This window comes from Hemitrygon akajei, chromosome 3 (assembly GCF_048418815.1).
Source record: "Hemitrygon akajei chromosome 3, sHemAka1.3, whole genome shotgun sequence".
Lineage (NCBI taxonomy): Eukaryota > Metazoa > Chordata > Chondrichthyes > Myliobatiformes > Dasyatidae > Hemitrygon > Hemitrygon akajei.
The window spans coordinates 27541345-27569306 of NC_133126.1; the positions used below are offsets into that span (position 1 = coordinate 27541345).

At 41.7% G+C, this 27962-nt stretch overlaps 1 protein-coding gene across 2 annotated transcripts in view; it reads left to right on the plus strand.

Moving 5' to 3' along the window:
- LOC140724795 (protein angel homolog 1-like) overlaps window positions 1-27962 on the plus strand; it is a 60804-nt gene that overhangs the window by 14203 nt on the left and 18639 nt on the right. For both annotated transcript variants that reach the window (XM_073039413.1, XM_073039414.1), the window contains 4 exons: window positions 11934-12003; window positions 21460-21902; window positions 22473-22599; window positions 27682-27792. In XM_073039413.1, the coding sequence (XP_072895514.1) occupies window positions 11934-12003; window positions 21460-21902; window positions 22473-22599; window positions 27682-27792 (751 nt within the window). The remainder of the gene's footprint in view (window positions 1-11933; window positions 12004-21459; window positions 21903-22472; window positions 22600-27681; window positions 27793-27962) is intronic.

Sequence of the window (27962 nt, forward strand, 5' to 3'; positions counted from 1 at the left end):
TTGCCAATCACACCCCTCCTGCAACCATGTTTCACTAATAGCTACAACATCATATTTCCAGGTATCAATCCATGCTCTAAGCTCATCCACCTTTCTTCAATGCTCCTAGCATTAAAATAAATGCATTTAAGAAATTCTCCACCTCTTCCTCTCTGTTTATCTCTAACAGTACAAAGAACTTTATTGTCTTCTTTTTCTTCCTTCTCCCATACATCTTTTCCTACACTCTGGTTCCCCTCCCCCCCCCCCCCTCATATCTAGTTTAAATCCACTGGAGCCTCTCTAGCAAACCTACCTGCAAGAATATTTGTCCCCCTCCAGTTCAGATGTAAACCGTACTGCGGAACAGGTCCCACCTTCCCTGGAAAATTGCCCAATTATCTATAAATCTGAAACCCTCCCTCCTGCACCATGTCTTCAGCCACGTGTTGATCTGCACTATCTTACTATTTCTAAACCCACCTGCACGTGGCACTGATAGCATCCTGAGATTGCTATCCTGGAGGTCCTGTCCTTTAACTTGGCACCTAGCTCCCTAAACTCACCTTTCAGGACCTCCTCACTCTTCCTACACACGTCATTGGTCCCTACATGGACCACAACGTCTGGCTGCTCACCCTCCTTCTTGAGAATTCTGAGAACTCGATTTGAGATATCGCGGACCCTGGCACCAGGGAGGCAACGGACCATCCGGGATTCTCGATCTCTTTCACAGAGCCTCCTATCTGTCCCCCTAACTATCAAATCCCCTATCACTACTGCTCTCCTCTTTTCCCTCCTTCCCTTCTGAGCTGAGGGTCCAATCTTGGTGCCAGAGACGCAACCACTGCAACTTCTCCCTGGTAGGTCGTCCCCACCAGCAGTGTCCAAAACGGTATACTTATTATTGATGGGAATGGCCACAGGGGTGCTCTGCTCTTCCTGTCTATTCCCCTTCCCTCTCCTGACAGTCACCCAGTTACCTGTCTCCTGACTCCTAGGGGTGACTATCTCCCTGAAACTCCTGTTTATTTCTGCCTCTGCCTGCCGAATGATCCGAAGTTCATCCAGCTCCAGTTCCCTAACACGGTTTGTCAGGAGCTACAGGTGTAGTCATCAGGGACAGCTGTACTTGTCCGGACTTCCCACATACTGCAAATGGAGCACTCAACTGTCCTATCTGCTGCCTCCATTACCTACTCCTAATCTAATTTGATTAATTAAAGGAGCTTACCCGGCCTTACCTCACCTGGAGTGAAGCTCGTACTTAGCCTCTGCTTGCTATTTAAATTCTCCTGCTGCCTCACGGGCTGACTTTCACGCGCCTGTGCGGTCTAGCCTCTTTGCCGCGATCAGTAAAAAAACAGCTTCTTTCAGAGCTTCTTTTACCTCTTCCCTTTCCGCCCCTTGCTGCAATTTAAATGACTGGAAGGGCCAGAAAATAGATGCAATTGTTTGGCAGAAATTGAATCAAGTAAAAGGTATAAAAGGCCAAAGCTTGAGGCTCTTTATCTGAAAGAAGGGGGGCATTTGTAATAAGACGGATGAGGAGGCAGCACAAATAGAAATAAATGTGTTTGATTTTATCTCTGTGGATAGGTTAAAACGGGTATCCATTATAAGCTCTCAGACTCCCACAGCTGAGCAGAAAGTGCATGGTAAGAGAGGTAGTGGTAGGCTGAGAGGTCTGGCTTTAATCACAGTGATCCCCAGAGCTGGATAACCTTTCTGATGCGCCCCTCCGGGTAACTTCTCAATGAATAACAGCCATTTTCATCTCACATAAAGATTGAGACCTTTGACCATTTTTCATGTGGTCGGTGATGGACATCTGTCTGTCTGGAAGGACAATGGGTGATGATCATCATCATCAGAAGCCTGGGCGGAAGGTATGGAGATCCTGAGATGTTCAGTCGTCAAGATCCCCCTTTTGATCTCACCAGTGTAACCCAAAGGAAAGCTTATGAAGCAATACATTTGGCACCAGCTTGGCTGCAGGAGCTGCCGGAAGGATGTTCAATGACGTGCTACCGTCTTAAGGGCTCTACTCCAGATTTGCTGTCTGGGTTTACTCCCATAGCCTTCGTCTCTCCCGAGGCTGCCCCCATAGCTGGGGATCTGGTTCATGAGCATCAGGGCATTTCCACACGCTGGTGGGCCTGTGTGCTACACGTGCAGGGGCCAGAGCTCCTCCCCGTCCTCTATAATTCAGCCTGAGTCCGAAAGGAGTTCAGTTTCAGTTTCTCGCCAGCAAAGAAGCACTACATGAAGTTTGCTGTTAGAGAGGCTATGTACTGGCAGAGAGAGACTCAGCCCTCCTTTTCACAAGACTACTAGTCAACAGTGGAAGCTGAAAGCGAGAGCAGCAAGCACTAACCACTACACTACCGCACTAGACGTGTCACAGCAACCATTTTGAGACCAGTTTTCATGTGCTGAGGTTGTAATGAAGCATGATGTAAGCACAGGGTACTTATGAGGCAAGAAGCGGAAGGGAACTGAGTGAAAACCTTTCCAAGAATGGAGGTCTGCAGTTGATTGCAGCCTCACGGGCTACGTGCCTTCAAGTGGTGTGTCAGTGTGTGGCTGTGCTTGTGATACCCAACCTCTACTTGGCTCCTTCCACCACTGTACTGTTTGTTGTAACCAACCAAAACTTAGCCACATGGAAGTTACAACTGGGAAATAGGAAAGTCCTGATTTGTACAGCAGACCTTCAGGAGAGAGAGTCCAGGAAGATCCAAGTGAACGTCACCCTCCTGACGCAATGTTTTAGACTGCGAGCAATTAACTACATTTTCAATTGCTAAGATCACCTACTTTAATATTTTGAATCTAGTCAGCTAAGTTTACTGAGTTAGATATTTACAGTGGTAGCATATCCAATTACCAGAACCCCTGTGAATGTTGATTACTAGTGTCGGTTCCAAAAGCCTCTGAGTGTAAACTCCAGACACCCAAAATAAACCCCTTTTGTTACAGTGCTGTAACAAAACATGGCCAAGTGATTAAGGCTTTGGTCTAATCATCCGGAGGTCAATAGTTCGAGCCTCAGCTAAAGCAGCGTGTTGTGTCCCTGAGCAAGGCACTTAACCACACATTGCTCTGCAACAACCCCGGTGCCAAGCTGTATCAGCCCTTGCCCTTCCCTTGGACAACATCGGTGGCATGGAGAGGGGAGACTTACAACATGGGAAACTGCCGGTCTCCCATTCAACCGTGAAACTTTCCAAGGCACAAATCCATGGTCTCTCGAGACTAACGGATGCCTATGTTACAGTGTTGAAAGATGGCTCCATGAATATACAACTGGGCACAATTGAGAGCATCCTGACTGGCTGCGTCACTGCCTGGTATGGGAACTGTACCTCTCTTAATCCCAGGACTCTGCAGAGAGTGGTGCGGACAGCCCAGCGCATCTGTAGATGTGAACTTCCCACTATTCGGGGGATTTAGTGAATGATGAAACAGATTTGTCCTGAAGTGCATTAAATGTTGGGGATAGACAAGTTTAACAATGTGCTAGTAGCAGGAATGTACAGTAGAATGTAGAACATAGCAGCACAGTACAGGCCCTTTGGCCCACAATGTTGTGGCAGCCTTTTAACCTACTCTAAGATTAATCTACCTCTTCCCTCCTACATAGCCTCCATTTTTCTATCATCCTTGTGCCTATCTAAGAGTCTTTTAAATGTCCCTAATGTATCTGCTTCTACCATCACACTGGACAGGGGCTTCCACACATCAACAACTCTCTGTTGATATAGAAAAACTTACCTCTGACTTTCCAACCCACCAAACTTTCCTCTGGGGGAAAAGTCTCTGGCTATTCATTTGATCTCTGCCTTTTGTCAGCTTGTACAGCTCTATCATGTCACTTCTCATCCTGCTTTACTCACTAGAGAAAAGCCCTCGCTCACTCAGCATATCCTCATCAGACATGCAACTCCTGATTAAATTGGAAGGATATTCCTAACACTTTTTTTTAGGTTGAATTTGTAATTGGCTATTGAGCTCTACGGACAGTACTTGCTAAGATCACAGGGTTGCAGTCCTGTCTGATGTGATGTCATTTTTCAAATATCTACTGAGTACATCCAGCTCTACCACACCACCACCTCTGTTGACCCCCTGCTCTGTCTGTAAATTATCAAACTGTGTGTCCAACTTTGTATTTGATGAGTGGAAATTTTCTCTGACTGTAAGTAACACAGAAGTCAGTGGATTTGGTAATTGTTATAAAATAAGATCCTAAGAAACAGGAGCAGGTGTGAGCCAACTGGTCTGTAGAGGTTACTCTGCAATTCAATAAAATGATGGCTGATCTGGCTGTGAACCCAGCTTCACCTACCTGCCTTTTCCCTGTAACTCTTAAACTGGACAAGAATCTATCTAAATGTGCCTTAAATATATTTAATGAAACAGTTTCTACTACTTCCCTGGGCAAAGAATTCCACAGATTAATTTCTGTCTGGGAAAAGTAATTCCTCCTCTGTCCTAAATCTTCTCCTCTGAATCTTGAGGTTATGTCCCCTAGATCTAGTTTCACTTACCATAGAACATAGAACACTACAGCACTAAGCTTTTACTAAGGCCACCAACACTGCTCAACTCCACTCTTGCTTCTGTTTAACTGCTGCTGAAGATTTAACTGGCTTTCTCTCAGATTTTATCCTCTCTAGACCTAGGGTCATCCAAAGTACAGCTGCTCCTGTTGTAACAGAATCTAGCTGAACTAGATTGACTGCCACTTAAGTATTATTTCTATTTGAAAATTATAAACAAGAATATGAAATCTCCTCAATTTTTTTGAATCTTTATAATTTTTTTTGGAACGTTTATAATCTCTGGTTCTCCTCTAACTTTGGTCTCTGGAATATCCCTAAATTTGACCACATGGGTTTCCTCTGGGTGCTCTGGTTTCCTCCCACATTCCAAAGACGTACCGTTGAAGTTACTAAATTGTGGGCATGCTATGTTGGCACCAGAAGCATAATGATACTTGGAGGCAGCACCCACCACATCCTTGGACTGCTGGTCGTTGCCACAAACAATGCATTTAGCTTGTAGAGTAAACAGTACACATAGCAATAATAAATGGGCAGTTCAGTAGCATAGCGGTTACAGCACCAGCAAACCAGGTTGAGCCCTGCCGCTGAATGTAAGGAGTTTGCCCGTGACCATATGGGTTTCCACTGGAAGCTTCTGTTTCTTCCCACATTCCACAGATGTACAGGCTAGTAGGTTAACTAGTCACATGAGTGTAATTGGGCAGCACCGGCTGGTTGGGCTGAAAGGCTAGATCTCTAAATAAATACTCACCCCACCATTGACAGCTGTGCCTTTCAGCTGTTGGATTGCTTCCCATTGCTTCCTTCAAGACGTTACTTAAAACTTGCTTCTGGTCAGTTAACATGGCACTGTGACAAATTTTGCTGGGAAAATGCTCCCATAAAGCACCTTGTGTTAAATGTCTTTAATGTCTCTTATATCAGTGTCTGCTTGCTTCAGCACGGTGCCTGGTCGATGCAAACATGAAGGTGTTGGGGCGGCGTGGTAACGTAGCGGTTACCGCATCACCTTACTTGTGGCTCAATTCCCACTGCTGTCTGTAAGGAGTTTGTATGCCCCACCCCCCCCATGATCACATGGGCTTTCTCTGGTTTCCTCCCACATTCAAAAACGTATAGGTACAGTTACTAAGTTGTGGGCATGTTCTGTTGGTGTCAGAAACGTGGCGAAGCTTGCAGGCTGCCCAGCACAATCTACATTGATCTGATTTTTTTTTACAATATTTTTATTCAGAAGAAAAAAAACAAGATTTACAGAGTGCAACACATAGATACATCTCAACATAACTTGTGTACATTCATATATTGCGATAAAATTGATCAAAATGTTATAGCATAACACATAAAGGTATACCACTCTGTAATCAAAAATTTAAAGATAAGTCATACATCATAAAATAAATTTTTTATATAAAAAAAGTCAACCCCCTACCAACTACCAAAGAAAAAAGCTGATGGATGATAATGGATAAATTAGAAAAGAAAACATATTCGCTTAAGAAGAGAAGATAAAAATATACATAAATGTCTGTGCACTGTTAAACTTTATAAATTGGAAAAGTAATTTAGGAAAGGTCCCCAGATATAATAAAAAGATTGTTTCGAATTTAAGACTGAGCAGCGGATCTTTTCTAAATTTAAATAAGACAATATCACGTAGCCATTGAAGATGTGTAGGAGGGGTAGACTCCTTCCATTTAAGCAAGATTGCTCTCCTTGCTAAAAGAGAGGTAAAAACTAAAACCTGTAGGTTAGGAGTATTTAAAGTTATATCTTCATCTGCAATAATACCAAACAAGGCAGTAAGGAGATTTGAGTCAAATTGAACCCTAAAAAGTTGTGAAAAGGTATGGAATACTTCCCGCCAAAACTTTTCAATTTTAGGGCAAAACCAAAACATATGAATTAAAGAGGCATCAGCAGAGTTGCATTTATTACAAAGTGGAGAAACATTCGGATAAAAACTGGATAGCTTCTGTTTAGGAATGTAAGCTCTATGAACCACTTTAAATTGTAGAAGAGAATGACGAGCACAGAAAGATGATTTATTAACCCGTTTAAGAATTTTATTCCATCTATCATCAGAAATCTGACAACTTAGGTCATCCTCCCAAGTTTTTTTTATTTTATCTAAAAAGTCTTGTCTAGATTCAATCAACAAGTTATAGATACCGGTAATAGAACCATTAACAAAAGGTTTTAAATTTAAAAGATCGTCCAGTAAATTTTTATCAGGACCTATAGGAAAAGTAGTTAATTGGAAACGTAAGAAATCTCTAATTTGAAGGTATCTGTAAAAATGTGTTTTTGGGAGTGCAAATTTAGTTGACAATTGGTCAAATGAAGCAAGAGATCCTGAGATAAACAGGTCCCAAAAACACTTAATACCTAGTTCATCCCAATCCTTAAAGACTTTGTCAGTCATGGAAGGGATAAAAAAAAATAATTAAGGTGAATGGGAGATGATAATGAAAAATTCGCTAAACCAAAAAAATTTCCTAAATTGAGACCAAATCCTTAAAGTTTGCTTAACAATTATGTTATCTGTTATTTTATTTGCTGAAAAAGAAGAATATGATCCAAGAAAAGAGACAATAGAGGAATTTTTTACAGAATTAACTTCTAAGGAGACCCATGATGGGCAATCTTTACGATAAATATAATAAGACCAGAAAGTAATATTCCTTATATTGGCAGCCCAACAGTAAAACCTAAAATTAGGTAGGGCTAATCCACCCATCTCTTTATTTCTTTGTAGGTAAACTTTACTTAAACGAGCTTGCTTATTATTCCAAATATAAGATGTTAAAATTGAATCTAAAGAATCAAAGTAGGTCTTAGGAATAAAAATAGGTAAGGCCTGAAAAAGATATAAAAATTTAGGGAGAATCTTCATTTTAATCGAATTAATTCGGCCAATTAGGGATAAAGAAAGAGGAGACCATTTAGAAAGTGTCTTTTTCACATAATTTAATAAGGGGTTTAAGTTTTCTTTAAATAAATTCTTGAAGTTTTTAGCAATTGTTTCACCTAGATATGTAAATTGACTTGTAACAACTTGGAACGGAAATTTGGCATTTGATGACATTAGGTCATTTAAAGAAAATAGCTCACTTTTATGTAAGTTCAGCTTATATCCTGAAAAAGAACTAAACTGGGAAATTAAAGAAAGAACCGAAGGTAAAGAAGTTTCAGTGTTAGAGATAAAAAGTAAAATATCATCAGCGTATCATGAAATTTTATGAGTCATACCTTCCCTTAGTATACCAGAATTGTCCTTAGATTCTCAAAAAGCTATTGCTAAGGGTTCTATAGCTAAAGCAAAAAGTAAAGGACTAAGAGGGCAACCTTGACTAGTTCTCCGCTGTAATTTAAAGGGCTTAGAAATTTGAGAGTTAGTAATAACCTGAGCGGTAGGAGACAAGTAAATTAATTTAACCCAACAAATAAAATTAGGCCCAAAATTAAACTTTTCTAAAGTCTTAAAAAGATAATTCCACTCAATCCTATCAAAGGCTTTTTCTGTATCTAAGGATAATATACACTCTGATTTTTTTTGGATGGTGAATATATCACATTCAATAACCGATGTATATTAAAATGTGAGTAACGATTTTTAATAATTCCTGTCTGGTCATGTGATATAATAGATGGTAAAATATTTTCAAGTCTTCGAGCTAAGATTTTGGATAAGATTTTTGCATCAACATTTAATAAAGAGATCGGTCTGTATGAAGAACATTCAGCTGGATTTTTTTTTAAGAATAAGAGAAATAAAAGCTTCATAAAAAGATTGAGGGAGTTTACCTGATTTAAAGGACTCTGATAAAAACAGAGGATAAATAAGGTGTAAGTAACGTAGTGAAAGTTTTATAAAACTCCCCAGGAAAGCCATCAGGTCCTGGGGTCTTACCAGAATGTAAAGCACGTATAGCCTCAGCCACTTCTTCATTGGAAATAGGCTGATCTAACTGTGTTAGGCTATCAGCAGACAATGTAGGAATGTTGATATTACTGAAAAAAGCATTTATATAGGTGTCATCTAAAGAAGAGTCAGACTGATACAACTTAAGGTAAAAGTCTTTAAATATGTTGTTAATTTCAGAATGGTCGGATATCTTAGTACCATTATCTTTAAAAATTTCTGTGATTTGATGATTAACTGTAAAAGATTTTAAGCGATTGGCTAATAAACTACCTGTTCTATCCCCGAGAATGTAAAATTGAGTTTTATCTCTCAACAGCTGTTGTTCAATTGGGTAAGTCAGCAGAAGATTATACTTGGATTGGATTTCAATACGCTTATTATATATAGTTGGATCTGGAGATAGGGCATACTTTCGATCAAGATCTTTTAATATCGCTGCTAGGTCAGACCTTTCTTTATCAGCTTTTTTCTTTATATAGGTAGAGTAAGAGATAATTTCTTCATGAATATATGCTTTAAAAGTATCCCAGACTATAGTACCAGCAGTATCTCCTTTAAAATTTTCTTTAAAGAAAACAGTAATATACTTTTCCAAAAACTTTAGAAAATTTTTATCAGATAACAATGATAAGTTAAAACGCCAACTTCTATTTGGTACAGAGTAAACAGGTAATCGTAAAGCCAGAAGTACAGGTGCATGATCAGACAAAGCAATCTCCTTATAATCACAGGATCGAACCAGTGGAAGCAGGTTTCTATCTATAAAAAAGTAGTCAATCCCAGAGTACATATGATGAACCTGAGAGAAATATGAATATTCCTTTTCTTGGGGGTGTAAAAAAACGCCACACGTCGAGAATACCACATTGAAATAGAAAAGATTTAAAAAGTAGGACTGATTTTGTAGTGACAGGGGTTTTACTTGAAGAGCGATCTAATATAGGGTCAAGCCAAAAATTAAAATCTCCACCCATCACTAAGGAATACCGATTCAAATCAGGCAGAAAAGAGAAAAGACATTCAAAGAACAAGGAGTCATCTGTATTTGGAGTGTATACATTCGCAAATACGATTAGTTTATTCTCAAGACTACCCGAAACAATAACAAAGCGCCCATTTGTATCAGAAATTACATTATGTTGAATAAAGGATACATTCTGATCAAACAGGATAGAGACGCCTCTCGATCTAGATTGAGAGGGTGAGTGAAAATGAATACCCTTCCATCCTTCAAAAAAGTGTGAAATATCATCTTTACGAATATAGGTTTCTTGGAGAAAGATTATACGAGTTTTAAGTTTCCGGATAGAAGAGAAAATCTTATTTCGTTTAACAGGGTTATTTAGACCTTTCACATTAAAACTGAGCATATTAATAAAATAATCCATCAAGTATCCTTTAGTAATGTATAAAAGGTAATCGCAGACATGTAGACAGCGAATAAATAAAACAGTAAAAACCTCCAATCAGCTTTCTGGAAGAACCCATTTCCCCCCCCCTCCCTCCCCCCAAAGAGAGAAATCAGCCAAGGGAGGCTGAAGGCTAATTCTAACGTTCCCCACCCAAAACTCCGGTGGCTCCAAAAATATATATGTATAGCTGAGCTGAATAAACGATTGTAAATATATGTATACAAAAACAAAATATCAAAGTAAATAAGTTCACTATTTACGAGAAAAAAACCATGGGAAAATATAAGTATTAATCTCGGTAAAAAAAGGAAAGACAAATAAGGAAAATCAATAAGTAAAAACAACATATACTTACGGGTGCAAAGAAAAGGAGTAAAGAAACAAATAGAAAATAATTAGAAAGGGAAGTGGTGTAGATAACTTCCTACATGACTAATTTAAGGCATTCAAGGGAGAAAAAAAAACCAAAATGACAAAATGTAAAATAATGAAAAAACCAAAAACCAACAATGGAATATTGTATACTATTGAAAAACAGTAAAAGACCGAAAAGTATATAAATAATCAAAAGATAGGAAAAATCTGAATGAATTTAAAGTAAAGCAAAACACCCTATAGTTTCATTCCTCAGTTATTACTACATGTATACCCTACATAATTACTTTCAGTCAAATTACTAAAAGGAAGGTAAAAATAAAAATAACACTGAGAGAATATAACGTTTTGTTTAAAAAGAGCTGCGAGAAAGTAACATGAGAGGACCCATATAAAGGCGGAAAACAACAAAAGAGAAAATGGATGCAGTCTGCTTGCATATTTTGCATAGTTTGAAAGATAACAAGGCGCCAGTTACTTAGTCAAACAAATGATTAAAACTTCATAAAACCAAGAAACCTTGTTATCAACAAAGCGCCAATTACTTGATTGGACACCTGAAATTAAAACATTTAGCATAAAGCAACTCAAGGTTAAATTTAAGCATAGAGACTATGTAAAAATTTCTTAGCTTCTTCAGGCTTCGTAAACCAAGAAACCTTATTATCAGAAGTAGTAACCTTGAGTTTACACGGATTTCTGAGAGAAAGGCAACAGCCAAGCTTAAAAAGATCAGACATGACCTCTTTAAAAGCCTGTCTAGCTCATAAAACTTCCGGTGGATAATCTTGAACGATCCGAAACTGTTGATCACGAAATTGTAATATGCGTTTCTTCCTTGACTCACGAAGGATCTGTTCTTTAATCTGATAGTCATAAAAGCGAATGATAATAGAGCGAGGTTTGGCAGGATCCCAATTAGGCGGTGTAACTCGGTGAGCGCGCTCAAATTTTGGTAGTTCCGATAATATATCAGGGAATAAATCTTTCAGCATTTGAGCACAAAAATCGATAGGTTGATTACCCTCCAGTTTTTCAGGAAGCCCAAGAATTCTGATATTGCACCTTTGGTTCCTGGTCTCTAAATCTGTCAGTTTCTTCAGTAACGCGTCATATTTTTAAAGTTGTTCCTTAGAAATTTTCTTGAAACCTTCAATATCCTTCTGCAACACCGGCAGAGATTCTTTGTGTAGCTTAATACGAATTTCATGGTCATTCACAGTCTGCTGTATACTTCCAAGTTTCCGATTAAGCGTTTTCAGTTCAGATTTAACCAGGTCGAAGGAATTCTGTAACAAGTCAAACTTGGATTCCAAGTCATCCAGTTTATCCAATTTTTCGAGTCTCTCTGACATTTGTTGAGACATTTCAGCCAAAGTCTCTAAAGTAACCTCTTTTCTAGAGTGTTTTCTACTCATGGTGCTCTCACCGAGATAGGTTTAAACAACAAAGTAAGCAAATAGTTTCGGAGCACGTAGCTATTGCAACCTACTCCATTACAGCCACCGGAAGTCCTCATTGATTTGATTTGACCCAAAATTACACATTTCACTGCAGGTTTCAATGTACATGTGACAAATAAAGTTTATCTTTAAAGACATAAATTTTAAGTTGCTACTCAGTCCTCAGCTCCTGTGACAACCTAAATATCTTCTATTTCCCTATCAGATTATGTGCCTGCAGGAAGTTCAGGAAAACCATTACTATCAGCAGTTTCGGCCAGCTCTCCAGCTAAGGGGTGAGTGACCCAAAATGTACTGGAATTTATTTTTGCTACCCCTCCCCATCTTCTTATTCTGGCTTAGTCCCTCACCTGGCTTAACCTATTGCTTGCTGGTTTGTATTCATTCCCTCCCACCTTCCCCCTCATATTTATTCTCTCCCACCTTCCCCCTTCTTATTTTGGCTTATTCCCCTTCCTCTCCAGCCTGAAACTTCGACTGTTTACTCCTCTTCATATATCTCAGCGTGTACTCTCCATAGATCTGCTGAGTTCCTCCAGCACTTAGTGTGAGTCATTTTGGACCTTCAGCATATGTATTGATTTTTTTTTTCTCTATTCTGTAAGGAATAGATTATATTAGCTTTATTTATCACACATACATGGGACATACAGTAGAATGCATTTTTCTGCACCAATCAAATCACTGATGATTGTGCTGGGGACAGCCCACAAATGTCACCCTGTATCCAAAACCAACATAGCATGTCCAGCAACTTACTGACCATAAGACATGGGAGCAGAATTGGACCATTCCACCTATCCCATACACTCTTGGAATATGGGAGGAAACAGGAGTACTGGGATGAAATCCATGGGGTCATGGGGAGAACATTCAATCTCTTCCAAACAGTGGCAGGAATTAAACTCCGGTGGGTGATCGCTGGCACTGTAAACCAATGTGCTAACCACTATGTTACTCCACCACCCACACAAGGTATGTTTTTCCTTCCTGCTGACTTAAAAGTTGTATGGCACCGTACAGGACCTTTTGCCCATTGTACCCATGCTACCCATTTTGCTCATTAACATTAGTCCCGTTTCCTGCATTGGCTCTATATCCCACTAAACCCCTCCTATCCATGTACCGGTACTCATCCAGTTGCCTTTTATATGTTGTACCAGCCTCAAACACTCCTCTAGCAGCTATTCCAAATATCAACCATTTTCTGGTTGAAAAAAGTTTCTCCTTGGGTCCCTTTTAAATCTTTTCCCACTCACTTTAAAACTATGCCCTCTAGTTCTTGGTTCCCCTTCCCTGGGGAAAAGACAGTATGCATTGCCTCAATCTATACCATTCTTTGATTTATACACCACTATAAGATCACCTCTCAATCTCCTGCATTCCAAGAAGTAAAAGTCCAGCCTCCCAACGTCTCCCTCTGGCTCAGACCCTAGAGTCCTGGAAGCATCCTCGTAGATCTCCTCTGCACTCTTTCCAGTTTAATGATGTCTTTCCTATAAAGGGCGACCTCAATGCTGTGCTCAGTTTTGGTAGATTTACTTATAAGAGTTCTGAACTTCACTACTCAGTGAGCCTAGACTAAATTTGAACTTACCCTGATATGTTCAAGCCAAACAAGAGAATGTGAATGATTTGAAAATTGCCTCCAGTAGGTTGTTAGGTGAGGGGAGGGGAGTGCATTATATTATTACTGAGCCAAGGCAGAGTTAAACTACTGTTGGATCCTGATGCTTTTGGAAGTCAGGAATGAGGCATAAAACTTGTTGCTTATGGCCATTTCATTAAATGTTCCAAGAGCAAAGAAGAAGTGTCCAGGGAGCAAAGAAAACAAACTAAAAGCAGTTGTGGTCTTCTCATGCTCAGACTAGTGATAGCAGCATTTCATTGATAACAAATAGCCTGTAAAATAGCCAGATTCAAGTGGTGTGACTTGCTACTGAAAACTAAGACATTTCTAGAAAAGTATAGAAGCAACTGTGCAGTGATTCCTGGAAAATTCACTGAACAAAATTTCATGTATATATAGTAGATAATTATATGAAAATACAAGCAAACACAGGAAAGTTAAACTACAAGGAAAATAACAATTCTACACCTCAATCCAATGCAACGAGAGCGGTCAATTCAGTTGAATAGCAGAACAACTTGATAAGGTAACTGGGCAAATCTTTAACGTTATCTCATCACTTTTAACACAAAATTTCTGCTGCACATTGACTTGCATAAACTTCCCCTTTTTGTTACAGTTCAGTGCTGGAGGGGCTTGACGTCACAACCTCAGAATAGAGGCACTTCCATTTAGAACAAAGATGAGGAGGAACTTCTTTAGCAAGAGGGTGGTGAACCTATGGAATTCATTGCCATGGACGGCTGTGGTGGCCAAGTCATTGATTATATTTAAAGTGAAGGTTGATATGTTCTTGGTTTGAGACGTAGAGAAGTACAGCACGGAAACAGGCCCTTTGGCCTATCCAGTTTAGATTAATGGTCACTAATCTTTTTTAGCCCAAGATCCACTACCTCTGCCTTAGTGAAAGGCAAGCTCGACCTACTAAATCGATTAGTCACATGCATGTGCACCAGGCAGAAAAGACCGAAAGTAAAACTCTGGAAGTAGAAATAATGTATGAACACCAGGGGTCACCACCCTTTTTTGCACCACGGACTGGTTTAATATTGACAATATTCTTGTGGACCAGCCGCCGGGGGGGGGGGGGGGGTGGGGGTGTTAAACAGCGATACTCGAAGGGGGTTCCTTATGTCCAGTCTATTCCGCAATTTAGTTTACGTGGCTCTCAGCACTTAGTTTCTGTCCTGCTTGCTCACGGTTTTTCGCTCAAAAAAAAACTCAACGGTTTGTCTTTAAGTGCGGGGTGCTTGGACTCAACGCACTGGAGCAGTTTTGAGGGCTTCATTGCCTCATTAGACAGACTCTGGGCCCAAACTCCAGCCTCCCAGCCATCCGCCACCAGACGCCTTAGCCAGGTGCGGCTGGTCATGGGTGGGGTGAGAGGACAAGGTCAGGGCCAGAGGTCCCTGTGCCGGGGCCGCAGTGGTCGCAGTCCGGAGAGAGTGACCGACCGAGCGGGGAGTGTGACAGGGCGCGCACCCGCCCTCCCTTGTATGATCTATTGGCCATACTATTGGGATGACTTTCAGTAGATGGCAGCAAGTAGCTGCTCTGCTACTTATGAAATCCTGAGCCCGAATTAGATCGTCTGCGAATATTTTAGCACCGGGTTCCCCACGAACATCCGGTATGCTAAACAGGATTAGAGGCAGCGCCCATCTGTCCACGCTCCAGGCCAGTAGCAACGGCATTTCCCACCTTGGGCGGCCGGTTACCTGAGGCCAACCAATGATCCCTGGCATGAGGGTATCACTGCGCTTAGGTGGCTGATGACCTTGTGTGCATTCAGTTCAACAGTCAGCGTGACAGGGAATGAGGAAAGGTGCAGCTGACTCATACCGTTTCATATGGACAAATCATATCATATCCTCGTGGCCCGGTGGTTGGGGATCACTGAAGTACACTGTGTAGTGTGTGGTGGGGGAGCTACACACATGCGCACTGGGCAGAAAGAACGGAACTAAAACCCCGCAACCTGGAAACAATCAACAGTATTTGTGCATTTATTTTTCATTTTTTTCGGGATCTACTGGGAAAGTCTCAAAGATCGACCAGTCGATCCGACGGGTTGGCGACCACTAGCCTAGATAGTGGACATGGCATGGATGCCATGATTTACTATAGCGGAGGAGTCTAGGACCAGAGAGCACAGTGTCAGAATGCAAGAATGTCCCTTCAGAACAGAAATGATGAGGAATTTATTTAGCCGGAGGGTGGAAAACCTATGGAATTTATTGCCACAGATGGTTTTGGAAGTTTTTTTAAAAGCAGAAGTTGATAGGTTCTTGATTAGTAAGGACATTGAATGTTATAGGGAGAAGGCAGGAGAATGGGGATGAGAGAGATAATAAATCAGCCATGGTCAAAAGGCAGAGGTCCAAATGGCCTAATTTTAACCCTATGTTTTATGGTCTACCTGCACATCCATTTACAAGAGGATGCTGCGGAAACCTCCAACAAAGTAAATAGGAAGAGTTAACTCCAGTGAGTATTTTGGATATTACCAACTAATTACAAAGCAGGAATAGACTGGGTTAATTTTCCCTGAGCTGGAGGCGGCTGGGAATGAACCTGTAGAGGTAGACAAAATTAGCTAGTGTAGTGAGGCGCGAAGGTCCAAGTCCAAAGGCTTGTGTCCAAGGTCAAAGGTCTGCAAGTCTGACCAGGGAATGGAGGTTGGAGGCCTGACACCTGCGAATCTGGGGACGAGGACTGTCAGTCAGAGGCCCAGAGGTGGCCGGTCCTAGGGTTGGAGGCCTGTCTATATGTGAGTGGATGGGTGGTTGAGAGGGTGAGAAAGGGGCTTGTTTTGCTTTTGCCTAATTCTCCTCCTGTGTCTTATGGTCTTATATTAAATGCTGCAATTTAAATTTATTATTGTAACTTGCAACCTTGTGCTAAAATGCCAAGGAACAAATACTAATACTTTATTGTCACCAAATTATTGATATTAGAGCGTACAATCATCACAGTGATATTTGTTTCTGCGCTTCGCGCTCCCTGAAGTGCAAATCGAAGTAAATGTAATAAAAATTTAAATTATAAATCATAATTAGAAAATAGAAAAGGGGAAGTACGGTAGTGCAGCTTCTTCCAGTCTTGGACAGGACAACTTCCATGCCAGGTTGTGATGCACCCTAGAAGAATGCTTTCTATGGTGCATCTATAAAAATTAGTGAGGGTTTTAGGGGACAGGCCAAATTTCTTAAGCTTTCTCAGGAAGTAAAGGTGCTGGTGGGCCTTCTTGGCAGTGGACTCTGCTTGGTTAGACCAAGTCAGGTCATTTGCGAAATTCACAAACAGAGGGAAGGATAATTATAAATACGTTATTAAAAACTCAGTTGTCATTGTTTTACTGCCCTATTGTAACCGTTTAAGGACTTTACAAAGTGCCACAGCCAGTGAGAGAGAGACAAAAGGCTGGTCAGCAGGTCAGAAGGGAATAAATGGTCAACATTTCAGGACAAGGCATTTTATCGTGACTAGAAAGGAAGGAGTAAGAAGCCAGAATAAGAAGATGGGGGAGGAGGGGGAAGAGTACAAACTTGCAAGTGGTGGGGGAGAGGGGGAATGAAGTAAAAAGCTGGGAGGTGATAAGTTGAAGAAGTAAAAGGCTGAAGAAGAAGGAACCTGATAGGAGAGTGAACTGTGGAATAAAGAGCAGGAGGAGGGGAACCAGAGGGAGGTGATGGGCTTGCAAGAAGAAGAGAAGAGGTATGAGGAGAGCCAGAATAGAGAATTGAAAAAGAGGGAAGAGATAGAAATTGTATGCTGAAAGGGATACTTCCATTAACAAGAGAAAATCTGCAGATGCTGGAAATACGAGCAACAGACACAAATGCTACACCTGCCCCTACACTACCTCCCTCACTACCATCTAGGGCCATAAACAGTCCTTCCAGGTGAGGCGACACTTCACCTGTGAGTCTGTTGGGGTCATTTACTGTGTTCGGTGCTCACGGTGTGGCCTCCTGTACATCAGTGAGACCCGATATACAAACCCCATTTCCAGAAAAGTTGGGATATTTTCCAAAATGTAATAAAAACAAAAATCTGTGATATGTTAATTCACGTGAACCTTTATTTAACTGACAAAAGTACAAAGAAAAGTTTTTCAATAGTTTTACTGGATTTTCAATAGTTTTACTGACTAACAATTGTATTTTGTAAATATACACAAATTTAGAATTTGATGGCTGCAGCACACTCAACAAAAGTTGGGACAGAGGCATGTTTACCATTGTGTTACATCACCTTTCCTTTTAGTAACATTTTTAATCGTTTTGGAACTGAGGATACTAATTGTAGTAGATTTGCAATTGGAAATTTTGTCCATTCTTGCTTGATATAAGACTTCAGCTGCTCAGCAGTCCGTGGTCTCCGTTGTCTGATTCTCCTCTTCATGATGCGCCATACATTTTCAATAGGAGATAGATCTGGACTGGCAGCAGGCCAGTCAAGCACACGCACTCTGTGTCTACAAAGCCACGCTGTTGTAGCTCGTGCAGAATGTTGTCTGGCATTGTCCTGCTGAAATAAGCATGGAAGTCCCGGGAAGAGACGTCGCCTTAATGGCAACATATGTCTCTCTAAAATCCTAATATACGCCTCAGAGTCAATGGTACCTGCACATACATGCAACTCACCCATGCCGTGGGCACTGATGTACCTCCATACCATCACAGATGCTGGCTTCTGCACCTTTCGCTGATAACAATCAGGATGGTCGTTTTCATCTTTGGCACGGAGAACTCGACGCCTGTTTTTTTCCGAAAACTAGCTGAAATGTGGACTCATCTGACCACAGCACACGGTTCCACAGTCTTTCAGTCCATCTGAGATGAGCCCAGAGAACTCACCGGCGTTTCTGCATAGAGTTGATGTATGGCTTCCTCCTTGCGTAATACAGTTTCAAGTTGCATTTCTGGATGCAGCAACGGACTGTGTTAAGTGACAATGGTTTTCCGAAGTACTCCCGAGCCCAGGTGGCTATAATTGTCACAGTAGTATGACGGTTTCTTAGGCAGTGCCGCCTGAGGGCTCGAAGATCACGCGCATTCAACAATGGTTTCCTACCTTGCCCTTTACGCACTGAGATGTCTCTGAATTCTCTGAATCTTTTCACAATATTATGTACTGTAGATGTTGAAAGACCTAAATTCTCTGCAATCTTGCGTTGGGAAATGTTCCTTTTGAACTGACTAACAATTCTTTCACAAATTTTGGCACAAAGGGGTGAGCCACGACCCATCCTTGCTTGCAAAGACTGAGCCTTTGATGGACGCTACTTTTATACCCAGTCATGATACCTCACCTGCTACCAATTAGCCTGCTTAATGTGGAGTCTTCCAAACCGGTGTTAACTTGAATATTCTGTGCACTTTTCAATCTTATTTTAACTCTGTCCCAACTTTTGTTGAGTGTGTTGCAGCCATCAAATTCTAAATTTGTGTATGTTTACAAAATACAATTAAGTTGGTGAGTAAAACTATTGAAAATCTTTTCTTTGTACTTTTGTCAGTTAAATAAAGGTTCATGTGAATTAACATATCACAGATTTTTGTTTTTATTGCATTTTGGAATATATCCCAACTTTTCTGGAAAAGGGGTTTGTAGATTGGAAGACCACTTCGCCAAGTATCTACACTCCATCTGCCAGAACAAGTGGGATCTCCCAGTGGCCAACCATTTTAATTCCACTTCCCATTCCCATTCCGTTATGTCCATCCATGACCTCCTCCACTGTTGTGATGACCTCACTTAGGTTGGAGGAACAACACCTTATATTCCGTTTGGGTAGCCTCCAACCTGATGTCTTGAACATTGATTTATCAAACGAGGTAATGCCCCTTCCACCCCTCCATCCCCTTTTCCCTCTCTCACCTCATCTCACCAATCAACTTCCCAGCTCTTTACTTCCTCCCTCCCCCTCCAGGTTCCACCCATCACCTGGTGTTTCTCTCTCCCCTCCCACCACCTTTTAAATCTTCTCCTCAGCTTTTTCCCCCAGTCCTGCTGAAGAGTTTCAGCCCGAAACATGGTACTTTTTTTCATAATTTAAACTCCTTCAGCATTTTGTGTGTGTTGCTGGGATATTTCCATTTCACAGCCAATGGTACATTTTGAATTGAGGCCTCTCTTAGGAAATGCAGTAGCCAATTCGCTGGCAACTAGCAACAAATGGCGGAATGATTACGAGAAAATCAATAATGTTGATAATGCAGGATGAATGGATAAATATTGGCCAGGGCACCCAAATTTACTCCCCTGTTCCTCTTTAAATGGTGTCATGGAATCTGTAGTTCAGGAGGGAAGATGGAACCTTGGTTTAATGTCTTATCAAAGATTTCTCCTCTGCTGATTCAGCAGAGTCCTACATGCAGTTGTTAGTGAAGGTTCTGGGGCGGCTTCCCATTCACTTCAATCAAAGGGTCACTGAAGGTTCCGGGTTAGCGTGGCGTGGTAGCATAGTGGCTGGTGTAACAGTTTACGGTGCCAACAGTCAGAGTTCAATTCCCACCACTGTCTGTAAGGAGTTTGTACCTTCTCCCTGTGACTGCATAGGTTTCCTCCGGGTGTTCGGTTTTCAAAGACAAATGGGTTAGTAAGTTGTTGGCACCAGAACACGGCAACGCCTGTGGGCTGCCCCCAGCTCATCCTCACACTGTGTTGATCATTGGCATTTAGAACACAACGCTGCAGCACACAATGTTGTGCCAACCTTTTCGCCTTCTATCTAACCATTCTCTCTTTCGCAGTTCTCCATTTTCTATCATCTCCAACAGTCACTTAAATGTTTCTAATGTATCTGCCTCTAACACAATCCCAGTTGAGTGTTCATTGCATCCACCACTCTCTGTACACAGTCGGCCCTCCTTATCCGCGGATTCCGCATGCGCGAATTCAACAAACCGCGAATCGCGAAAACCCGGAAGTGCTCTTCCAACACTTGTTGTTCGAGCATGTACAGACTTTTTTTCTTGTCATTATTCCCTAAACAATGCAGTATAACAACTATTTTACATAGCATTTACATTGTATTAGGTATTATAAGTAACCTAGAGATGATTTAAAGTATACGGGAGGATGTGCGTGGGTTATCGTGGATCGGGATCGAAAAAAATCTTAAGTTCTCTTACTCAGTAAGTCAGAACGGGTACATCCGATATTATTTAGCGTCAGTTAGTCAAATGTTTGTCTTAGTATATAGTATACATTTTACCATTCTATGCATATAAAGCACTTAAGAACGTATGTTTCAGCGCTGGGTCAGGAACGGAAGTTCTTGGGACTCAGGACAGATCACTCCTGAGCCCTCCACCGTGCCGGGTTGATATGGAGGATCAAAAACTCAAAACCCCAAAACCTAATAATTAAACCACTGCTTTGCTTAGTAATAATTGTAGCTTTCATCGGGGCAGAGCCTTTCTCATTTTATCCTTTAAAATTGTTCCGATCGTTGATCAACCTAGCCTAACGCTTTTGCAGTGACCGATGGCGTTTCACCTCTTTCCGATCGCTTTATTATTTCCACTTTATTTTCAATCGTGATTGTGATTATTTTTGAGAACAGAAACACTGCGGATTCAGAGCACCGCCGCCGGGTCCTAATGTCCACTGCACTGAGACAGGTTAAATAAGGTCTGGGGTTCTGCTGGGTCCTAAGGTCCACCGCATTGAGACAGGTTAAATAAGGTCTGGGGTTCCGCTGGGTCCTAAGGTCCACCGCATTGAGACAGGTTGAATAAGGGACTTGAGCATCCGCAAATTTTGGTATCCGCGAGGGGTCCCGGAACCAATTCCCCGCGGATAAGGAGGGCCAACTGTATTTGAAGAAAAACACCTTACTTCTGACATTGCCCTCACCTATACTTTCCTCCCATCACCTTAAAACTATTTCTACCCTGGGAAAAAGTCTCTAGCTATCCGCTGTCTCTTTGCCTCTTATCTCTTATCAAGACGCCTCTCATTCTCCTTTGCCCCGAAGGAAAAAGCCCTAGGTCACTCAACCTTTCCTCACTGTCTGTTCGATGTACATGTGATGAATAATGTTTACCTTTATCTTTCCCATGTGTGAACCTGCTTGTTTTCTCTCCAGGTTATGACTGCATATACAAACGGCGCACTGGCATCAAGACAGATGGGTGTGCTGTGTGCTTTAAGCGGGACCGATTTAGTTTAATCTCTGAGCACCCTGTGGAATATTTCCGACCCATTGTGGAAACGTTGAACAGGGACAATGTGGCACTGCTGGCTTTGCTTCGGCCCCTAACTCCAGGCTCCAGCCAAGACGCCTCAAAGCTGCCTGACATCTGTGTGGCAAACACTCACCTCATCTTCAACCCGAGGCGGGGGGACATCAAACTCACCCAGCTAGCTGTGTTGTTTGCTGAAATTCAGCAGGTGGTGCAGGCAGCTCAGGGTGATGGCACACCTTGTCCCGTCATCCTCTGTGGGGATCTGAACTCTGTCCCAGACTCCCCTCTGTATAAACTCATCTGCAATGGAGAGCTGTACTATTACGGAATACCTACCTGGAAGGTAAGGAGGCAGCATGAGATTTCAATATTTCCAAAGCTATCATTAGAGTCATAGAGCTCTGCAGTACAGAAACAGTCTGTGTTGAACTAACTCAGCCAAGTCCTTTTGACCTGCACTTGGACAATAGCCCTTCGTACCTTTCCATCCATATACTTATCCAGACTTAAGTGTTGAAATCAAGCCTGCATCCACTAGTTCCGCTGCCAGCTCATTCCACGCTCTCAACACCTTCTGAGTGAAGTTCCCCTTAAACATTTCACCTTTCATCCTTAACCCATGACCTCAGGTTCTAATCTCACCCAATCTCAGTGAAAAAGCCTGCTTGCATTAACCCAATCTATACCCCTCATAATTTTGTAATGCTATCAAATTGTCCCTCATTCTCCTATGCTCCAGGGAATAAAGACTGACCCTATTCAACCTTTCCCTATAACGCAAGTCCTCACGTCCCAGCAACATCATTGTAAATTATTTCAATCTTGCTGTATAACTTTTCAGGTTTTTTTGTAATGAAATGCCTCTGGTCCTTTTGCTAGTGATCTGTTTTTATTATAATTAATGTTTCGGCAGGTATCCTGTCAGGAAGATTACTCTAATCAATTCTGTCCGAGGAAACTCTACGGTCCTCTGTGGCCGAGCAGACTCAGGATAACTGACAACTGTCAGTATGTGGCCGTATGTGAAAAGAAGACTACAGGTTAGTTACAGATCTGCTCATGCGATCCTCGTACTCTTTCTGTTGGAGGGTATTTTTAGGACTGAGATTTTGTCTCATTATTCCTTTAAAATCCCTTCCCTCTGCAAAGCCTCATTTTTATTTATGGCTACAGCTTGGTAACAGGCCATTCTGGCCCAACGAGCCCATGCTGCCCAACTACATCCATGAGACCAATTAACCTACTGACCCGTATGTCTTTGGAATTTTGGGGGGAAATCAGAGCACCCGGAGGAAACTCATACAATCACAGGGAGAACGTACAAACTCCTTACAGACAGTGGTAAAATCGAACCTGGCTGCTGGCACTATAATAGTGTTGCGCTAACAACTATGCTGCTATGCCACGCTATTTTCCATGGTCTCTTCCCAAATGTTGCTCCAGTTCACTTTGCATCTAATTGCTTTTGGAGAAAGGTAGTCCTGAATTGTACTTTGGTGAGACACACCGGAATGCTAATGGGAACATAGAACATAGAATAGGTCAGGAATAGGACCTTCGGTCTACTGTGTCTGTGCCAACCATGATGCCAATTGAAATTACTCCCATCTGCCTGCATGTGGTCTGTTTCACTCTATTCAAGATTAATCTTATAAAGATTAACTTTATTTGTCACCCAAACATTGAAAAATACTATGAAATGCATTGTTTGTGGCAATGACCAACACGGTTGAAGGATGTGCTAAGGGTAGCTCACAACTGTCACCGTGCTTCTGGTGACAACGTAGCTTGTGCACAACTCACTAAACTTAACCTGTACATCTGTGGAATGTGAGAGGAAACCTGAGCACCTGAGGGGAAAACCCATGTGCTATGAGTGGAACATACGTACTCCTTAGAGACAGCAGCAGGAATTAAACACCAATTGCTAATCACTGGTGCGGTAAAGCATTACGCTAATTGCTACTGTGCAAAATGTCTAAATGCCTCCTAAGTGTTTTCATTAAATCTTACTTCACCCCCCTCCCCCCGGTGTTGTATCCCAGGTATTTTTGTGTATGTGTGTGTGTTTGTTTTTAAAAACTTGTCTTGAAATCTCCATTGTCCTGATTTCCCTTCTTTTCCCTTTTGAAACAGGAACATCACCGTCTATAACTCAGTCTTCTAGCACCTCCCCGTGGCTAAAAAGAATTGAGATTTCTAGTAATTATAGTCTCGCTTGCTTTGGTAGATCTTATCGGTGTTTTTCAAGACATCCAGCGCCACTTACTGCTCTAGAACAATGTTTCCCAAACTTTTTCTTTTAGCCCAATACCCCCCAAAGCACTTTCAAACTTGCCGATGCCCCCCTAAAGCACCTTCATACTTGCCAACACCCCGCTTAGGCATAGTATACTTTCCAGCACCCCCTAAATGTAAAAACATATCTAGCATATGCTAACATGAGAAAATGATTCTGCTTTCAATTTTTATTTGTCATTAAACTTAGCTTACACAGTACCTGTGTGCTGTACAGCAGTTTCAATATCAATGTGATCCTTGAGCTTGATTTTTACCAAAAGTTGAAATATCTGGTTCAAATTGTCAGCAAAAGCCTTAAGTCCCCACCCCACATGTGACAATGTCCAAGTGGTTTCTTTTTTTTTTGTGAGTATGTGGTTCACTGCACTGAAGCCTCTTTCAACAAGGTAGGAGGATGGAAATGCAATGACGAGCAGTTTGGCTCTTCGCCAAAGACCAGGAAACTTCGTATGTCAGTGTAGCCACATACTGACATTTTTGAAAAAGCATTTTTGCTTCTTCATCATTCTAAATTTTGATCATTTCTTCTTGCAAGCTCTCTTCCTGCTCTTTCACCTTGCAAAGAAATGGGTTTATTGCCTTTTGACAGCCAACACACTTAAGTGTTAAGCAGCAAGTGTTCAAACTTTTCATCATTATCTTGACATAACTGACAAAATATTCTGCTATTTCATGGATGACCTTTAATTTTGTTGATAGCAGATATTGCTATGCTTGAAAAAAGTCACTGGCCGAGGTTTTTGGCTGCAAGATGTTGACGAAGAATTATACAGTGGATTGCAAACAGACTTGGAGTTTTTTTCATACATGCCACTAAACCAGCATGGTGATTTGTTCCACAAGAAATCATGTTCCTAATTGGAATTCTTTTATATTTGATGTATGTTTTGAGCTCGTCATAGATCGATTCTCCCTTGATATTTGGTTTTAACTTTTTGCAAAAGAGAATCTCTTCTTAAACTTTTCTATTTTTGATCAACCATACCATCAGCGATGCCTTCTTGTCTCTCACAGTTGACTCATACAGTTGTATCCCACGTTCTGTTTGTTGTAGCTCTGCATAGTTGATGCTTAGTATCTTCACTTATTTCGTCAATGCGACAAACTTCTGAGTTATTACTCAGGAATTGTTTTTAAAATTCTGATATCCATTTGATGATGAGCACTTCTGATACATTATTAATCTTTCACCAATTGTATGAGCGTATCTACTGCTATCATTTTGGAAATGGTATAAGAAGCATTGAGACCACTTTCAAGGTCATTTTGTAGTTTTCTTGGCAAATGACTCGAGTGCGCAACACTTTTCAAATGTTCCTTTCATCTTCTGGAACTGAGAAATACCATAAGTAGTCTTTTCAGGGTCTTTGATGGGTGTTCCTGCAATCTTGGTAGTTTCATGGCTTCATTAGACAGTGCACTATTACAAATAAAGACACATGGGGCATTGCTGATCTGACGGCAGTGGAATAAAACCATACTCCAAGTATGTAACATTGTATTGACCCAATTTCTGTAGTTTCTGTTTCTCAGCAGGATTAGAATTAAAGACTTCAACACCTTCAGACTCATAGAGATTGCACTGTATGTATTTATCCTCATTAACAGGGCTAAATTAAAATAAACATTAACTGGGAATGTCTATCGGATGTTGGTGGCAGCGAATTTACACAGAAGGAACTATGGTAGCGGCACACAAAGGTGAAGATGAATACGATCACAATAGCAAAAAAAATATGTTGACAAGGATTCAGGTTGGAATCTGAATGTTAGTTGGGATGGAGCTGGTGATCGGCAAGCTGCATTTATACTATCCCAGTTAGCGTGATTGGGGGTTATGAAGATCTCAATCCCCAAAAGATGGCTTCTGACTGTAAAATGAAGCCAAGGTCACTTTGAACTCCTCAGTAGGAATCCTCAGGGTCGGCAGGTTCACTGATTGGCTCTATTGCACCATTTGGTTCTGGCCAGCGCTGTATCGTTGAATAACCTGTTTTCCATAGATCTGTAGAGAAAGTTGAGAGGGTGTACTTGACTTACCAACTGTTAAATTGCATGAACTTGTTCCGTGCCATGAGTCAAGAGGAACTGTTGGGCACCCTGGTTGCTAATTTATGAATCCCCAATAATGTCTGTCTGGTTGGTAAGGTTGGATGAGATTGCCGAGTTTCAGTCGCTTTGTGCTGACAAGTCTCACCACTTGCAGAGCTATAGTTCTTCCTGTGTTCCAGTGCCTCATCCTTTTTTAATGTAAGTGCCTGCTCTACTAACGGTCAGTCAGACCTCGTGCTTCAAGTTAGGGTGCCGCTTACTGCTCCCCCCCCCCCCAAGAATCATGAACACCCCCACTGATATAGACAGGTCTCCAACTCCAGGCCTTTATGCCTCTGACCAATAGTCCTTGGCCCCAGATTCGCAGACATCGGGCCTCCAGCCTCCATTCCCTGGTCAGACTTGCAGACCTCTGACCTTGGACACAAGCCTTCGGGCCTCACTAGATAGATAGATAGATAGATACTTTATTCATCCCCATGGGGAAATTCAACTTTTTTTCCAATGTCCCATACACTTGCTGTAGCAAAACTAATTACATACAATACTTAACTCAGTAAAAAAAATATGATATGCATCTAAATCACCGTCTCAAAAAGCATTAATAGCTTTTAAAAAGTTCTTAAGTCCTGGAGGTAGAATTGTAAAGCCTAATGGCATTGGGGAGTATTGACCTCTTCATCCTGTCTGAGGAGCATTGCATTGATAGTAACCTGTCACTGAAACTGCTTCTCTGTCTCTGGATGGTGCTATGTAGAGGATGTTCAGAGTTTTCCATAATTGACTGTAGCCTACTCAGCGCCCTTCGCTCAGCTACCGATGTTAAACTCTCCAGTCCTTTGCCCACGACAGAGCCCGCCTTCCTTACCAGCTTATTAAGACGTGAGGCGTCCCTCTTCTTAATGCTTCCTCCCCAACACGCCACCACAAAGAAGAGGGCGCTCTCCACAACTGACCTATAGAACATCTTCAGCATCTCACTGCAGACATTGAATGACGCCAACCTTCTTAGGAAGTACATTCGACTCTGTGCCTTCCTGCACAAGGCATCTGTGTTGGCAGTCCAGTCAAGCTTCTCGTCTAACTGTACTCCCAGATACTTGTAGGTCTTAACCTGCTCCACACGTTCTCCATTAATGATCACTGGCTCCATATGAGGCCTAGACCTCCTAAAGTACACCACCATCTCCTTGGTCTTGGTGATATTGAGACGCAGGTAGTTTGAGTTGCACCATATCACAAAGTCCTGTATCAGTTTCCTATACTCCTCCTCCTGTCCATTCCTGACACACCCCACTATGGCCGTGTCATCAGCGAACTTCTGCACATGGCAGGACTCTGAGTCATATTGGAAGTCTGATGTGTACAGGGTGAACAGGACCGGAGAGAGTACGGTTCCCTGCGGCGCCCCTGTGCTGCTGACCACCGTGTCAGACCTACAGTCTCCCAACCGCACATACTGAGGTCTATCTGTCAAGTAGTCCACTATCCAATCCACCATGTGAGAGTCTACTCCCATCTCCGTTAGTTTGTGCCTTAAGATCTTGGGCTGGATCTAACTATCTAACTTTGTCTAGCTCTACAGGTTCATTCCCAGCTGCCTCCAACTCAGGGAAAACTAACCCAGTTTTTTGCTGCTTTGTAATTCGTTGGTAATACCCGTTGGAATTAACTTTTTGTATCTGCCTTGTTACAGGATTCCACAGCATCCTCTTGTTTTGTTATTCCAGCGATGACCTGGCAGTGACTGGTTTTGTTTATGTCTTCAGGAATCCGGAGGTACGGCCGTGAGTTCCTCCTCCAATTTCGATTCTCCACACCGGCACTAGTGCGGCCAGAGCATCTCGATTTTATTGAAGGCGTAACGGATGCTAAACCAGGTATAGCCAGACTGACATGCAGACAGACCAGAAGACTACGGGCAGAATTAGGCCATTTCAGCCCATCGGATCTTCTGCCATTTGTTCCAACGCTGATTTATAATCCTCTTCACCCCCATTCTCCTGCCTTCTCCCTGTAACCTTTTGGTGCCCTTACTAATCAAGAACCT